The 17348-nt window shown below is 43.9% G+C and overlaps 2 protein-coding genes across 5 annotated transcripts in view; one reads left to right on the top strand and one right to left on the bottom strand.

Moving 5' to 3' along the window:
* Positions 1 to 5571, top strand: part of LOC110500277 (proton myo-inositol cotransporter) — a 61876-nt gene extending 56305 nt beyond the window's left edge. Inside the window, exons 7-10 of the mRNA XM_021577567.2 lie at positions 1587 to 1712; positions 2013 to 2131; positions 2420 to 2572; positions 3024 to 5571. Of these exons, the coding sequence (XP_021433242.2) occupies positions 1587 to 1712; positions 2013 to 2131; positions 2420 to 2572; positions 3024 to 3250 (625 nt within the window). The 3' untranslated portion in view covers positions 3251 to 5571. The remainder of the gene's footprint in view (positions 1 to 1586; positions 1713 to 2012; positions 2132 to 2419; positions 2573 to 3023) is intronic.
* Positions 5087 to 17318, bottom strand: LOC110500274. Of its 4 annotated transcripts, none has more exons than XM_021577562.2 (13): positions 17099 to 17318; positions 16781 to 16820; positions 15544 to 15685; positions 15316 to 15448; positions 14189 to 14246; positions 13801 to 14016; positions 13488 to 13618; positions 13061 to 13254; positions 8417 to 8532; positions 8062 to 8089; positions 7792 to 7892; positions 6609 to 7425; positions 5087 to 5962 (listed from the first exon to the last, which is right to left on the bottom strand). In XM_021577562.2, the coding sequence occupies exons 1-13, from the start codon at positions 17119 to 17121 to the stop codon at positions 5718 to 5720; spliced, it is 2244 nt and encodes a 747-aa protein (XP_021433237.2). In that variant the 5' UTR covers positions 17122 to 17318; the 3' UTR covers positions 5087 to 5717. The 4 variants fall into 4 exon arrangements, with proteins under 4 accessions (XP_021433237.2, XP_021433240.2, XP_021433239.2 ...); XM_021577565.2 differs by having other exon boundaries at positions 5606 to 5962; positions 8417 to 8529; positions 13061 to 13251; XM_021577564.2 differs by having other exon boundaries at positions 5606 to 5962; positions 13061 to 13251.
* Positions 17319 to 17348: the final 30 nt, after the last annotated feature.

The following is a 17348-nucleotide window of genomic DNA, read 5'->3' on the forward strand; positions in this document are numbered from 1 at the left end:
AAGTTAATACTTTGTAGCGCCACCTTTTGCTGCGATTACAGCTGTAAGTCGCTTGGGGTATGTCTCTATCAGTTTTGCACATCGAGAGACTGACATTTTTTCCCATTCCTCCTTGCAAAACAGCTCGAGCTCAGTGAGGTTGGATGGAGAGCATTTGTGAACAGCAGTTTTCAGTTCTTTCCACAGATTCTCGATTGGATTCAGGTCTGGACTTTGACTTGGCCATTCTAACACCTGGATATGTTTATTTTTGAACCATTCCATTGTAGATTTTGCTTTATGTTTTGGGATCATTGTCTTGTTGGAAGACAAATCTCCGTCCCAGTCTCAGGTCTTTTGCAGACTCCATCAGGTTTTCTTCCAGAATGGTCCTGTATTTGGCTCCATCCATCTTCCCATCAATTTTAACCATCTTCCCTGTCCCTGCTGAAGAAAAGCAGGCCCAAACCATGATGCTGCCAACACCATGTTTGACAGTGGGGATGGTGTGTTCAGCTGTGTTGCTTTTACGCCAAACATAACGTTTTACATTGTTGCCAAAAAGTTACATTTTGGTTTCATCTGACCAGAGCACCTTCTTCCACATGTTTGGTGTGTCTCCCAGGTGGCTTGTGGCAAACTTTAAACAACACTTTTTATGGATATCTTTAAGAAATGGCTTTCTTCTTGCCACTCTTCCATAAAGGCCAGATTTGTGCAATATACGACTGATTGTTGTCCTATGGACAGAGTCTCCCACCTCAGCTGTAGATCTCTGCAGTTCATCCAGAGTGATCATGGGCCTCTTGGCTGCATCTCTGATCAGTCTTCTCCTTGTATGAGCTGAAAGTTTAGAGGGACGGCCAGGTCTTGGTAGATTTGCAGTGGTCTGATACTCCTTCCATTTCAATATTATCGCTTGCACAGTGCTCCTTGGGATGTTTAAAGCTTGGGAAATCTTTTTGTATCCAAATCCGGCTTTAAACTTCTTCACAACAGTATCTCGGACCTGCCTGGTGTGTTCCTTGTTCTTCATGATGCTCTCTGCGCTTTTAACGGACCTCTGAGACTATCACAGTGCAGGTGCATTTATACGGAGACTTGATTACACACAGGTGGATTGTATTTATCATCATTAGTCATTTAGGTCAACATTGGATCATTCAGAGATCCTCACTTTCTATTGTGTTATTGACTGTACATTTGTTTATCCTATGTGTAACTCTGTTGTTGTTTTTGTCGAGCTGCTTTGCTTTATCTTTGCCAGCTCGCAGTTGTAAATGAGAACTTGTTATCAACTGATCTACCTGGTTAAATAAAGGTGAATTGTAAAAAAAATAAAAAAAAATAATTAGAGCTACTCTCTGTGAATGAAATGGGTCTGCCATATGCCCGCCACACTACCCACTCACGCATGCCCACACATGGATGCACAAACACAAATACTGTATGTACTCACACAGACATTGATAACATGAGAATAATCTGAGTAAAGAGCTCAAGATAGCATCTTCTCCATTCACAGTGAGTAAATGTGTTCTGTTATACCTCCTCAAAGATCTTGTCTCTGTTTATGACATCTCTGTCCAATCCTTCTGTCATCCCAGGCTGTGTGAGCCGTGTATGCTGGACCCGGGGTGTGGCTTCTGTTACCGTGAGAACAGCACAGCTCTGTTCGCCTCCTCGTGTGTACCTGTCAATACAGCCTCCACTGAGAAGGCAGCCTGGGGCAGGTGAGCTACGTATCTGTCAATACAGCCTTCAATGAGAAGGCAGCCTGGGCAGGTGAGCTACAGGCGGCACTAAGGGGAGGGAGTGTGTTTGCGCATAGGGCAGCAGGGGGCAGGTGAGTCATAGAATGTGCTCTGTGTGTGGGTTTATTTGTTGTGTGTTTGTGAAGGGGATGGAGGGGGTTAGTGGAAGAAGGCTGGAGAAGTGGTTATTCTATAATACTGTACTCATAGTACCCCTCTATCCATAACATAACTACTGTTGCTACAATACAATAACTGTCTTGTACCATGTTATTCCAGGTGTTCCAACTCGACCCAGCTGAGAGTCCATACGTACTGGGCCTATAACTACTGTCCCACCTCCTACTCCTGGGTGGTCCTACTGGGTCTTGTTCTCTATCTGGCCTTCTTCGCCCCAGGTGAGAGGCAACACTGATCTATGTAGAGATTCAATTTACGCTGTATCTCACGTTCACTGTGAGGCAGCTACTAACTAAAGAAATGCATTATTAGAAAATGTGATCTCATTTCAAGTTTGCCGTTAACCATGCATTGATGTCATTTGGTATACTTGCTTAAAGGTTTGTATGCTTACTGTATTTGTATGCTTACTGTATATACATCTTGATTCAACATTGTTTGCATGCGGGGGGTAGTTACTGTACTGTAGAGCTATCGTAAGCCCCGTGTCATCCCTCTACTTCCAGGTTTGGGTCCAATGCCGTGGACAATCAACTCTGAGATTTACCCCCTGTGGGCCCGGAGCACAGGGAACGCCTGTTCAGCTGGAGTCAACTGGACATTTAACTTCCTGGTCTCCCTCACCTTCCTCCATGTGGCTCAGAACCTCACCTACTACGGTAACACACATCTTCCTCCACGTGACCCAGTCCCTCACCTACTACGGTACAAACCGTAGGCACTGATCAATACCTCACTTACAGGACATCCTTGATCAATCAACCTGAACAGCATGTATGCTTCTACTGCAGGATCTGACCTTTGTTGGACATTTGATTAATCTAGAGAGACTAGAGATATCTTATGATAGGCTCGATGTGTAAGGAATGTAGTTTCATCATGTTTGATTATTTGCTGTCATTTAATAATGTGCAGTAGATACTGGATAGCGTTTGACAGAATTGTACACTGTTGCAGACTAGAACTGATCTCTGCTGTCAGCACAGGAAAACCTCTGGGCCCTTCTTGGTCAAGTCACGTACGGTAGTCAGGGAAAAACTGTAGGCCCTATTACTGACTGACAGATGATGTGTTGTTGATGGTGTAGTTGTTGTTATTGTTATTTCCCAGGAGCGTTTTTCCTTTACTCCAGCCTGGCTCTGCTTGGGTTCTTCTTCATCTACGGCTGTCTGCCTGAAACAAAGAGCCGGAGGCTGGAGGAGATTGAGTCCCTGTTCGACAACCAGCTGTGCTCCTGCGGGGCCACAGACTCTGATGAGGACCGGCAGGTGGAGTACATCAGGGTGAAGGGGAGCAACTACCACCTCTCTGATAACGATGCCTCCGACGTGGATTAGCCCTAGCCTGAGTGCCAGTCAGTTTGTGCTTTCATGCCAACTCAATGTCATGCCAAATAATGGCTTGATGATGACAGCCATGGAGTTGGCAAGAGCACACAGATCTGGTCCCAGTCTAGTTTGTAACTTTGGCCTTGGATTTTGTCCCTGTTCTCTCAACTCAGAAAGTATGTATCAAGTGTTTTGGAGTAGGAGTGTTGATTTAGGATTAGTTTGGCCTTTTATCATAATTAATAATATTACATGGACAGGAAGCTTGATACATACAGCCCCTGATCTACAACCTCCCCGAGTCCTGTTCTCTGGTTTGCCTCAGTCACGTAGGTTACATTGCTCCATCTTTTTCACACACAGGGTAGCTATTTATAACACAAGTTACTTACACATTTCATTTTGCCAATGTAATGTTGTAGTTACTTCTATAGTTTGATAATAATCTTATTTTTGATTTATAAACCATCATGTAAATAGTATTAAGCATACATTACATTCAAATTTATCCTCAGCATTTAGACATCCATTTTACTGTTCATATGTCGCATTATTATGAATTTCCATATATGAGGCAGACCAACAATTAACAAAACTATTGCCTTTTCCCTCACATAAAAAACCCTATGATTAGAGATAAAACCTCTTCACAACAAAACCTTTATTGTAGGAGTCCAAACGTCCACTAAAATGGCCACGATATTACAAGTTTTAAAATCAGAGAGAGGGATTGTAATATAGTGTTGATACCAGTATGCCTTTCTATATGAAACACAACTCAGAACAATATTGTCTCAGCTTGTCTGTAGCATCACAAATGGGGTGTCAGACACTAGTAGTACACCTGGGCTTTGCATCCCAAACGGCACCCTATTCCTAGTGCACTACTTTTAACCAGAGCCCTATGGGCCTTGGTCAAAAGTAGTGCAGTATAAAGGGAATAGCATGCCATTTGGGACTTAACCTGTTCTCTGTCTATAATGATGTTCAGTCTTGCTTTGCTATTTGTATTATCATGTTGGTTGATAAGCTACAGTAGCACATGACCCGTCTCTGTTTTCTCATTAGTAAACCTATGGATTATTATGTTATTTATTCTAATGTATTTTACCCATGATGTCGGTGCCTGTACTGAAGTGAAATGTATGAAGGAGTTGACTATATGGCCAGCCAGCGTGATGATAGCCTTTCAGAAGTTGCAAATGTTTTTATTAATCGATGTAGACTAGACTATTCATTGGGTTGTACCTCAGTCTCTGAGGGAATAACCATGCATTGAAATGGACAGTTTAGTCGGTTAATGTCACACACAGTTGTTCTTTGGGAAAACAATGTCAGAAAGAATGTATTATTTTGTCTTCATTTTACGTTGTCTTCCTCCACAGCCTTATGTACAAATTGCAATGCATACTCTTCACGTGAAAGAGCTGGGGTTCTCGTGTTCTAAAGGGTCGAGGAGTACTGTATTGTACTTGCTAATGTTGTTTTATATATTGTAAAACTATGTAAGGTGACACCTTTTTAGTTGAGTACTTGAGTACACATAGATTTGAGTGTAGCAGACTGGTTGAAAGTGGTCAACATAATGTCGCTGAGAATATGTCTGTGTATTATTGTCTGTGACAAAACAAGATAGATAGCTACTATTGGGAATTCAAATAGGATTTTCTCTAGACTGAAATGAAATGACAGCATTTCAAAGGATCACAGTTCATTGGAACATCAGTGTCAATACTGGATTATTGAGTATTTATTATCAATATTTGAGTATTTGATTAGAAATGTGATTAGAAAAGAGAGGATACTAGAGGTAGTCTAAACTGGAGGTTCACTGGAAGATATATCTTTTTTTTTTAATTATCACAGTTTGTTTTATAGAGAAAAAACACTTTATTGCACACCCCCCTTCACAAAGGTGACAACATTGTCGTCATGTAACAAACTTGAGATAGTGTCAAACAAGGTATTTGATGTTTTGTGATTTTATGAAAAATGCTCAACAACCCCTTGACAACCCATTTTGTTATTACTATATTGCCCTCTTTGCTTTAACTCCTAAATGGGGACATCCAATGTGTTTATGGTGAACGGGTGCAATTGTTTGTGAAAATGTGAAAACAAATTAAATGCAGTGTTTCTATTCTAGATTATGAAGAAGAACTAGTGAATATTTAAAAAAAAAATGCATCCAGTGCTGTATAGTATACATTTGATTATTGTTGCTGTAAATGTTTTGCTAGAATTTATATTCTATCAAAGTAAATATATTCATGAGAATCTAGAACACTTAAATATGTATTGGGAAAAAATAAACGAATTATCTTGCAATGTCTGGCTTTCGTTTTAATGTAGAATCCCAGGGGCATTGTTATAAACCTTTAAATATGCAGAAACAGATTCTGTGGTAATGGGATGTAGTTGATAGTATTGTTCACAACTCTTAAAGGGATACTCTCCTCTCCTGTCCTTCCCACCTCTAATCTTTTTTCCTCTGCTTCAGCATGAGCAGAATGTCTGCTATTTCCTGAAGTGTCTCAACCTCCTCTGAAAGCCTGTTAACTCCGCTCTCAGCAGTGACCTCCTCCCTCTCCTCTGCACTCCCTCTCTGTTTCTCCTCTTTGTCATCTGGAAGGTCTTCTCTAAGAGGAACATTCTCAACATGTTCCAGGACCTCTCTTTCATCTTCCTGTCCTCTATGCTGCAGCTGCTCATCTCTCAAGTCTGGATGGAAGAGAGAAAAACATCATCAGGGAGCAACATCCATTTTCAAAATACTACTGAAAATACAAAAAAGAACACCATTATGAATCTCGGTCCGTAGGAAAATAACTTCAACAAACTCTATGGAAGAATGTCAACATATTGGGGACACTGCCCTGTGTAGGATGGGACGTCTTTCGGATGGGACGTTAAACGGGTGCCCTGACTCTCTGAGGTCATTAAAGATCCCATGGCACTTATCGTAAGAGTAGGGGTATTAACCCCGGTGTCCTGGCTAAATTCCCAATCTGGCCCTCAAACCATCACGGTCACCTAATAATACCCAGTTTACGATTGGCTCATTCATCCCCCTCCTCTCCCCAGTAACTATTCCCCAGGTCGTTGATGTAAATGAGAACGTGTTCTCAGTCAACTTACCTGGTAAAATAACGGATAAATAAAATAAATATACAGATCAGAGTAAATATAATTGCAGTATAACGTGTGCTTGTTACACGCATTCACTAGCTTTACATTCAATCGATTATCTATGACAAATTACACCACATATGAAGTTGTTTGCATTGATTTGGAAATCATCTGCCATAGATATGTCTATATCGGCTACACTGATTTGTTAATTACATCAAACATTTGCTATTTATACCTTTTTCATCATTGGTGGTGAGAACGTCTAGTATAGAGGTAGTGGGTCTCTGAATAAACACTCTACTCTCAGTGTTAGTGTTACGACACTTGTTAGAAGGGATGATTGATGGATGGTGCCCAGTTCCAGCCTTGAGCTCTCTGGCTGTTGATTTTCTCCATGGCGTTTGCGCTTCTCCCTCCTTCCTGGATCTGCCTGATAATGCTCTGTGTGTCTGTTGTCTCATAGACTCATCTCTGTGACTTGCCTGCCCTCTGGTAGTTGGGGTCGGTATTACATTGTAAGCAGACTTGTGGGATTCAGAGTCCATGAGGTTCTTCTCTTTACACTCCAGTCCAAAACTGCACTGAGTTGAAACGTCCGATGTTGGACATTTCGAGGTGATGGTGGTGACAGTCTGTGTTCCCATTTCTCGTGTTTGTGTTTCTCGTGTTCCGGTGGCTTCCATCTTTTGTTGGTGAACCTCAGAGCACTGTGATTCAGACAGAGGACAAGATGGGACATACTGATCACTTATAACCCTAACCTGGCCGTTACTGTCATCTGTAACTGCACAGCCTGACCGTCTCTCAGTGTAGCCGGAGCTCTCCAAAGCTCTCTGGTCTCTATGATCTCTCTGGTCGTTTCCACAGTTCCCTGTGCATTGAGGCCTAGTGGGTGGGGTGTAAGGTCTGGGTTGAGACTGAGGGTGACCCAGTTGTTGTGTGTTCCAATGTGATGAGCCTTGGCTGAGGATAGGGAACTCTTCACTACAGGACCTCACTGTGTGCGACTGTGAGGATCCACCCTGGTGACACTGGTGATAATCCTCCACCTCCTGATATGACATTTAAAGATTAGTATGAAAATATGCAGCCTAAGTCCCAGATCTGTATGTGCTGTCTTGTCAACTCCATTGCTGTCATTGTCATGCTACGTGACAGCAATGGAGTTGACAAGACAGCACAAACAGATCTGGGACTCAGGCTAAGAAACATGTTGATATTACCATGTAAATGCAAAGCAGTTACTATGTAACAACATGTTATAAACAGTAATTATGCAAACTTATAAGAGCAACTAAATGTAAAGTGTTACCAAGTCAGTAATGGTAGGCCTATGGGATCTATGGAAAATCAAAGCATCCCCTTACAGTATATTAACCAAAGCAGATGTAAACAGTATTAATTGTTTTTTTACTTACGTCATCATCAGAGTCTGAACTAAAGTAACCTCCTCTTGGAGAGTAACTGGGCGATGATTCGCAGAATTCCTTAGGACCATGATGAGTGTTTCCAGGACAAGCTGAAGACAGATCTGCAAGTAAGTCTCTACCAGGTTGCGTCCCAAATGACACCCTATTATTCCTCATTAAATTCCTCATTTGGCACTATATAGGGATTAGGGTGCCATTTGGTACTCAAGCCATCAGTGTCAGACAAATGGTGAACAGCAGATGATTTTGGAAACTTACATGAGCTGACATCAGTGCAGTTGGAAACCTGTTGGAATACAGGCGTAACAATGAAACAGGCTAGCCTGGACTGTATGAACACATTTCCCCTTACCTTTACCTACTATCATTCTCTCATCAGGTCCTCAGTGGCTCAGTTGGTAGAGCATGGTACTTGCAACGCCAGGATAGTGGGCTCGATTTCCGAGACCACCAGTATGTAAAATGTTTGCACGCATGACTGTAGTAGCTTTGGAAAAACTGTCTGATAAATGGTACTGTATTTTATCGTCACCATTGTTTAGCTCTGAAATTATTCAAATTCTGCCACTAGGTGGCATTAGACACCTGATGTAATGCTGCTGCCTGCAATTACCTGAGTCAGAAAATCAGGTTCAGGGTCTTGGCTCTGTGATTCATTCACATCTCTGGAAGACGTTGGTATTTCCTCCTTGAGATATATCTTAGACATCTCCTTCTTAAAATTAGCTGCTGGGATGAATTGACATAGATACAGTACCAATCAAAAGTTTGGACACAGCTACTCATTCAATGTTTTTTCTTTATTTTCACTATTTTCTACATTGAAATAACACATATGGAATCATGTAGTAACCAAAAAAGTGTTAAACAAATCCAAATATATTTTATATTTGCGATTCTTCAAAGTATCCACCCTTTGCCTTGCTGACAGCTTTGCACACTCTTGACATTCTCTCAACCAGCTTCCCCCTGTGTAATGTGGACGCTGGGAGTCGGGAAGCAAGTGCAGGTGCCGATCCCCACGATGTCGGGAGTCCAGTAGGGATCTGACGGCATAGGCGGGACCTCCCTTGACGTCCAGGGGGGCGGGTGGGTGTTGTGGGGGACAGCATCAGCCAGGGGACCAGGAACCACCAGAAGGGAGACATGAAATGAAGGTGAGATACGGTAATCACTGGGAAGCTGTAACCTATAAGTCACCTCGTTAACCCTCTGGAGAACTTTGGATGGCCCCACAAACCGGGGACTCAGCTTCTTACAGGGCAGGCTGAGTGGGAGGTTCCTGGTGGAAAGCCAGACGATCACCAGGATGGAACATGGGCGCCACACTGAGGTGGCGATCCGCCTGCTCCTTCTGGCGGATCGCTGGATCCTCACATGAGCATCACTCCAAACCTCCTCTGTGCGCCGGAATCATTCGTCCACCGCAGGGGCCTTGGTATGGCTTGGAGTCCATGGAGCCAGTGAGTAAGCCCAGTGGAGGAGTGACGTAATGAATTCTGTGGATATTCCACCCAGGGAAGGAATCGGGCCCACTTCCCCTGCCGATCCTGGCAGTGACTCTTCAGGAACCTCCCAGCTTCTGGTTCATCCTCTCCACCTGCCCGTTGGACTGAGGCCGGTACCTAGAAGTGAGGCTGACCGTGACCCCCAGATTCTCCATGAAAGCCCTCCATACCCATGACATGAATTGGGGGTCACGGTCAGAGACAATGTCCTCCGTGAAGGCCATTAAGGAAGGGAGACCAGAGACAGGAATAAACTGGCATGATTTAGAAAATCTGTCCACAATCACCAGAAGGGTGGTGAAACCGTCAGATAACAAAGTCAATGGATAGATGAGACCAGGGACGCTGAGGCACAGGAAGGGGAAGGAGCTTCCCTGCTGGAGAGTGCCGTGAGACTTACTTTGGGCACACACAGAACAGTAGTTGACGTAGCGAGTAACGTCTTGCGCCAAGGTGGGCCACCAATACTTTCTTTTTGTATGGGTGATTAAGGATGTCCAGCGACGACAGCTGTGTGTGCCCAGGTCATCATTCACTCCCTTATCCCCATGGGAATGTAGATGCGCTCAGGAGGACAGGTAATGGGAGCGGGTTCCCTCACCAGAGCCTGGCGAATGTCCACATCTACGTCACAGACCACAGGGGCTACGACACGAGAGGCAACAGGAAAACAGGTCCTCCAGCATTCGGGTGACCAGTCCGTGATTCTCATCCTTGACCATGAGATGGTGGGGTTATGGCGTTGGAGACATGGGAGGTCGAGGATGATCTTGTGAGCTGGTGCACTAGTGATGAAGGAAGGGATGTTTTCCTGTTGAATGGACTCCACGGTGAGAGTGATGTGTGTGATGGTTCCAGATTCTAGTGGCCGATTTATCAAGAGCTTGAACTGGAAACGGTGAGGAGAGCGGGTATGAGGGGATGTTCAGAGAGGAGGCAAGGATCTGGTCAATTCCCCGCGGCACCGGAATCCACTAGCGTTGTAGAAACAGTACATGAGGGACAGTCAGCTAGTGTGATCGACACTAAAAGGGTTTAGCAGAAACTGATGAAGATGGGATACTCACACCTGCCCCAGGAGGTGGAAGATCACGTGACCTTCCCTCTGGGCTTGTGGATCCCAAGTTGGGACGTACCGGACACTACTGAAGCTGGTGCCGCCCTTGACCACAATAGAGATAGAGCCACAGCTGTCTCCGTCTGCGTCGCTCTGCCGCGGGGAGGTGTGTGACCGCTACCTCCATAGGTTCAGGCTCTGCTACAGAGTGTTCACTGAGGGAAGGAGAGAAGCGATGTGGGTACCGAGGCTCCCGAATTAGATTATCCAATCGGATGGCCATCGCGATGAGTGTGTCCAAAGAGAGGCTGTCGTCACAACATGCCAGTTCCGCTTGGACCTCCTCGCGCAGTCCTCTTTGGAATAGTGTACGGAGCGCCTGCTCATTCCATCCACAGGATGCTGCTACTGTCCGAAAGGTGAGCGCGTAACCGGTAGCGGTCTGGTCATCTTGCCATAGTTGGAGATGGCGCTCACCCCCCTCTCTGCCCTACGAAGCCAGCTCCTCCTCTCTCCAAGACGGCCGTAGCCCGCTCCAACACCCGCCCAGTCAGCAGAGAAATAACCGTGGCAACCTTGGACCTCTCTGTGGTGGGGGCTCCCATCTGATACGCAAAATAGAGGGAGCACTGGAGTAGGAAGCCACAGCATTTAGATGGGGTTCCGTCATATTTATCCGGGAGGGACAAACGGGCATCGCTGACCTGGGCGGACAGCTGAATGGACTGATGTGCTGGCTCGCTGGGTCGACTGGTGGAAGAGTCTCCTCTGCTAGTGGAAGGCAACGCCTCTCGGGCATGTTTGAGACGTTGAAGACTGCAAAGAACTTCTTCCATAGCCGTCCCCAGTTGCGCCAGTAAGTATCCATGTTCGTCGACCGTCTGGGAGATGCTCTGATTTCCTGCTGCTTCCATTTGGTGAGGCAGTATTCTGTAACGTGGATGCTGGGATTCGGGAAGCAAGTGCAGGTGGTGAGTTTAATAATAAACGGAACATGGAGCAAAACAAGAAACACGAGTAGCGTACAGACATGAAACACATAGTCAATACTGCCTTGGGAATGGAACTAAGGGAGTAACAGATATAGGGGAGGTAATCAGAGAAGTGATTGAGTCCAGGTGTGCCTCATGATGAAGAGGAGGTGCGCGTAATGATGAATGCCAGGTGCACGTAATGATGAATGCCAGGACCGGTGGTTAGTAAACCGCCGATGTCGAACGACGGAGGGGAGGAGCGGGAGTAGACGTGACAACCTGGAATGCTTTTCCAACAGTCTTGAAGGAGTTCCCACATATACTGAGCACTTGTTGGCTGCTTTCCCTTCACTCTGTGGTCCAACTCATCCCAAACCATCTCAATTGGGTTGAGGTCGGGTGATTGTGGAGGCCAGGTCATCTGATGCAGCACTCCATCACTCCCCTTCTTGGTGAAATAGCCCTTACACAGCCTGGAGGTGTGTTGGTTCATTGTCCTGTTGAAAGACAAATGATAGTCCCACTAAGTGCAAACCAGATGGGATGGCATATTGCTGCAGAATGCTGTGGTAGCCATGCTGGTTAAGTGTGCCTTGAATTCTAAATAAATCACAGACAGTGTCACCAGCAAATCACCCCCACAACATCACACCTCCTTCTCCATGCTTCACGGTGGGAACCACACATGCAGAGATCATCCATTCACCTACTCTGCGACACGGCAGTTGGAACCAAAAATCTCAACTTTGGACTCATCAGATCAAAGGACAGATTTTCACTGGTCTAATGTCCATTGCTCATGTTTTGTGGCCCAAGCAAGTCTCTTCTTATTATTGGTTTCCTTTAGTAGTGGTTTCTTTGCAGCAATTCAACCATGAAGGCCGGTTTCCTCTGAACAGTTGATGTTGAGATTTGTCTGTTACTTGAACTCTGTGAAGGATTTATTTGGCCTGCAATTTCTGAGGCTGGTAACTAATGAACTTGATCATCAACAGTTCAGAATTCCATGTCTTCCTTTCTTGTGGCGGTCCTCATGAGAGCCAGTTTCATCATAGCTCTTGATGGTTTTTGCGACTGCACTTGAAGAAACTTTAAAAGTTCTTGAAATTTTATGGATTGACTGACTTTCATGTCTTAAAGTAATGATGAACCGCTGTTTCTTGTTGCTTATTTGAGCTGTTCTTGCCATAATATAGACTTAGTATTTTACCAAATAGGGCAATCTTCTGTATACCCCCCCCCCCCCCCATGAAGCTGGTTGAGAGAATGCCAAGAGTTTGCAAAGCTGTCATCAAGGCAAAGGGTGGCTCCTTCAAAGAATCTTAAATATAAAATATATTTTGATTTGTTTAACACTTATTTGGTTACTACATGATTCCATGTGTGTTATTTCATAGTTTTGATATCTTCGCCGTTATTCTACAACGTAGAAAATAGTACAAATAAAGAAAAACCCTGGAATGAGTAGGTATGCCCAAACATTTGACGGGTACTGTATGTCAATAAAGAGAGATTGGCAATCTTTATGCAAAAACATGTATCATAGTTTTAGTGAAGGGACATGATTAATAGTCTACATAATGCACACTAGACATGTATGCGTAGCAAATGGACCCCTATTACCTACAGTGCTATACTTCTGACCAGAGCCCTATGGGTCCTGTCCAAAAGTAGTGCCCTATATAGGGCATAGGGTGCCATTTGGAATGCAACAGTACCTTCACTTCCATATTCCTCATTACTGCAGGCCCTGAAGAGTGCTTTCTCGTGTTGCTCTTCACTCTCTAGTTGGTTGAGAGAGAACTTCATTGTCTGATCTTTGAGAGAGAACTCCAAGGTGTGGTCTTTGCCCTCCGATTGGTTGATAGAGAACCCCACTGCGTGCATGACATGGTCTCTGGTATCTGTGCTACTGGGTAGGCAGATGCATACCCCATTAGTCAGTGCAAGTTATGGAAATATCACCTAATACATCTGTCTTCACAGATGTAATCAATACAGCAATGGAAATCAGGATAAAAATAATATCAGTTCAGGGGGGGTTGTCAATCTCAATAATGTATGAACAGAAGATGGATAAAGAAAATCAATATTTCCTGCATATCAGGTAAAAACACATCTTTGATATTTCAGTTCAGTACTCACTCAGGCTCTGTGCCTCCAAACAGTACTCTGGACACAGTGGGGGTCATGTTCAGCTGCTGTTTGGGTCCACTTGGTCCTGTGGCCCACGGGGAACACTCTCTCCTCCCTCCTGGCTGAGAGAAAGGTCTAAACTACAAAATCAAATATCCATTAGGTTTCAGTTATACTTTTTCTTTACTTTACAAAACTGTTAGTACAGTGGAATGAATGCACATTAATTTGTCTTTGTTTCATGTGTTTGAGGGGTAGAGGTGGGGTTATATCCATTCCAAATGAAGGAATACTGTTACTATGACTGTATTTGAATGAATACCTGTAGTTGCTCTGAGGTGGAGGTATCCCATGGGGTTCTAGGGGAGCAGTGTAGCTGTGGCTGGACCTGTGCTATCTGCTGGAGGGAGAACAGGCCTGCCCCTGAGGAGGAGACTGATGACGATCCCGAGCAGAAGGGGCTCAGGGTGTCCTGGATGTGTTGCTGGTAGTCTGATGTACTGGTGTCTGACATGTTCGACTCCAGCACTGGTGAGAGCTGAGAGCAACAACCAATGAACCAACCAAATGTCACAAGGTTGAGTCAACATTTCCATAAAGCTTACTGTATCTGTATTTTCAGAAATATGATCAAAAGAGTACTAGTGAAGTAAGGTGATGTATTTGTGTTGTCAGAAAAGATGAATCAGTGTGAGTAAATGCCGACTGACCTGTCTACACTTGAATCCATCAGGAATGCAGTGCTTTCTCTTTCTAGCAGTCTGGACACTAAAATACATGAGTAGTACACTACCGTTACTACAAATACTTGAATGTCATTAAAGATGAGTAACTGTTTCACTTTTCCTCTTAAAATGATTCTATAATTGCTTGACGTGATCTTCCTGTCTGTGTTGGCGCCCTTCCTTGGGTTGTGCTGTGGCGGAGATCTTTGTGGGCTATACTCGGCCATGTCTCAGGATGGTAAGTTGGTGGTTGAAGATATCCCTCTAGTGGTGTGGGGGCTGTGCTTTGGCAAAGTGGGTGGGATTATATTCTGCCTGTTTGGCCTTGTCCGGGGGTATCGTTGGATGGGGCCACAGTGTCTCCCGACCCCTCTTGTCTCAGCCTCCAGTATTTATGCTGCAGTAGTTTATGTGTCGGGGGGTTAGTTCAGTCTGTTATATCTGGAGTATTATCTGGTGTCCTGTGTGAATTTAAGTATGCTCTCTCTAATTCTCTTTTTCTCTCTGTCTCTGTCTTTCTTTCTCTCTCATGACCTGAGCCCTAGGACCATGCCTCAGGACTACCTGGCCTGATGACTCCTTGCTGTCCCCAGTCCACCTGGTCGTGCTGCTACTCCAGCTTCAACTGTTCTGCCTGCGGCTATTGAACCTTGACCTCTTCACCGGACGTGCTACCTTGTCCCAGACCTGCTGTTTTCAACTCTCTAGAGACAGCAGAAGCGGTAGAGATATTCTGAATGATCGGCTATGAAAAGCCAACTGACATTTACACCTGAGGTGCTGACCTGTTGCAGCCTCAACAACCACTGTGATTATTATTGTTTGACCCTGCTGGTCATCTATGAACATTTGAACATCTTGGCCATGTTCTGTTATAATCTCCACCCGGCACAGCCAGAAGAAGACTGGCCACCCCTCATAGCCTGGTTCCTCTCTAGGTTTCTTCCTAGGTTCTGGCCTTTCTAGGGGAGTTTTTCCTAGCCACGTGCTTCTACACCTGCATTGCTTGCAGTTTGGGGTTTTAGGCTGGGTTTCTGTATAGCACTTTAAAATATCAGCTGATGTAAGAAGGGCTTTATAAATACATTTGATTTGATATATATAACCGATACCTGTACAAAGGCTGGCTCTCCACAAGGGAAAGCCGTGATGGGGAGCAAGGGCTCATGGGTAACTCCAGGGGCCCCTCCCTCATCGACTTGGGTCCTCCTTTATCATCCGTGATGTGAGTTATCTTTGGCTGATCTGGAACAAACAAAGTTATTGTTGTGGGTGCGTGGGATCCTTTTTCAATGTTATTAGCATTTATCCATAATCTATAGATTCCTTTCTGAACTCACCATTGTTTTCTTTCTTTGCAGCAATCTGGTTTACTATGAATAAAGTCACTAGGTCCATACTTCCAGAACTGGCTCCTTTAGGAGAGGTTGGTATTCCTAAGGTTTTCATCTTTCTCTGCATTTTTTTCTTTTCAAAGAATTCCTGATAAAATGTTGGCATATGTATTATCATGTCACATACACTACCGTTCAAAAGTTTGGGGTCATTTAGAAATGTCCTTGTTTTTGAAAGAAAACCACGTTTTTGTCCATTAAAATAACATCTAATTGATCAGAAATACAGTGTAGACATTGTTAATGTTGTAAATGACTATTGTAGCTGGAAACGACAGATTTTTTTATGGAATATCTACATAGGCATATAGAGGCCCATTATCAGCAACCATCACTCCTGTGTTCCAATGGCACGTTGTGTTAGCTAATCCAAGTTTATCCTTTTAAAAGGCCAATTGATCAGTAGAAAACCATTTTGCAATTATGTTAGCACAGCTGAAAAATGTTGTGCTCATTAAAGAAGCAATAAAACTGGCCTTCTTTAGACTAGTTTAATATCTGGAGCATCAGCATTTGTGGGTTTGATTACAGGCTCAAAATGGCCAGAAACAAATAACTTTCTTCTGAAACTCATCAGTCTACTCTTGTTCTGAGAAATGAAGGCTATTCCATGCGAGAAATTGCCAAGAAACTGAAGATCTCGTACAACGCTGTGTACTACTCCCATCACAGAACAGCGCAAACTGGCTCTAACCAGAATAGAAAGAGGAGTGGGAGGCCCCGGTGCACAACTGAGCAAGAGGACAAGTACATTAGAGTGTCTAGTTTGAGAAACAGACAGCTCACAAGTCCTCAACTGGCAGCTTCATTAAATGGCACCCATAAAACACCTGTCTCAACGTCAACAGTGAAGAGGCAACTCCGGGATGCTGGCCTTCTAGGCAGAGTTGCAAAGAAAAAGCCATATATCAGACTGGCCAATAAAAATAAAAGATTAAGATGGGCAAAAGAACACAGACACTGGACTGAGGAACTCTGCCTAGAAGGCCAGCATCCCGGAGTTGGTAATCAGCATCTTCACGCTGGTAATTTGCGAGTAAGTTACTATTTAATGAAGCTGCCAGTTGACAACTTGAGAGGCGTCTGTTTCTAAGTGACTCTAAACTTTTGAAAGGTAGTGTATACTGTATTATAATGTATACAATATGGGACCTTATTTAAGGCCACTGTGGGTTTAACTTACCCTCTGCTTTTTCATGTCATTTCTCATCATAAACCGGTTCCTGAATATTTATAATGGAAAATCAAGTTAAAATTGCTATTTAAAAGGGGGTCAATATAATGTTTTTTTTAAAGGGGGTCAGTAGAATACTTTTGTTAAATAGTAACAGTTATGTTACAGTTCTAATGTTATTTGTCAAAGAAAGAGAAAGTTAATGTTGAATATTTGCTAACAAGGTTTTCTAAAACTCGTTCCACCCAGACTGTCAAAAAGCACATATGTAAAAGTGCTAACGTTAGTTTAGCAAGCTAACGTTAGCTAGCTAGCTGTCAAACTTACCTTGAACCACCGACCCAATTCATTTTGTCCAGTAAAATCAGACAGAAAAAATTAACTCTATTAGGCCATGTATTTTATCAGCACTTTTGAATGTATCTAGCAGTATAAAAGAGGTGACCGTTGTTGAGTTTTTATGAAACATAGCTAGCTAGCTACTAGTGAAACTTTCTCATGAAGTAGCCGATTATAATGATGCTTCAGTTGAGTTGACAGGTACAGCGCGTGACACAAAGATGCTGGAGCCAAGCCA

The sequence above is a fragment of the Oncorhynchus mykiss genome, chromosome 21 (genome assembly GCF_013265735.2).
Source record: "Oncorhynchus mykiss isolate Arlee chromosome 21, USDA_OmykA_1.1, whole genome shotgun sequence".
NCBI classification, from domain to species: domain Eukaryota; kingdom Metazoa; phylum Chordata; class Actinopteri; order Salmoniformes; family Salmonidae; genus Oncorhynchus; species Oncorhynchus mykiss.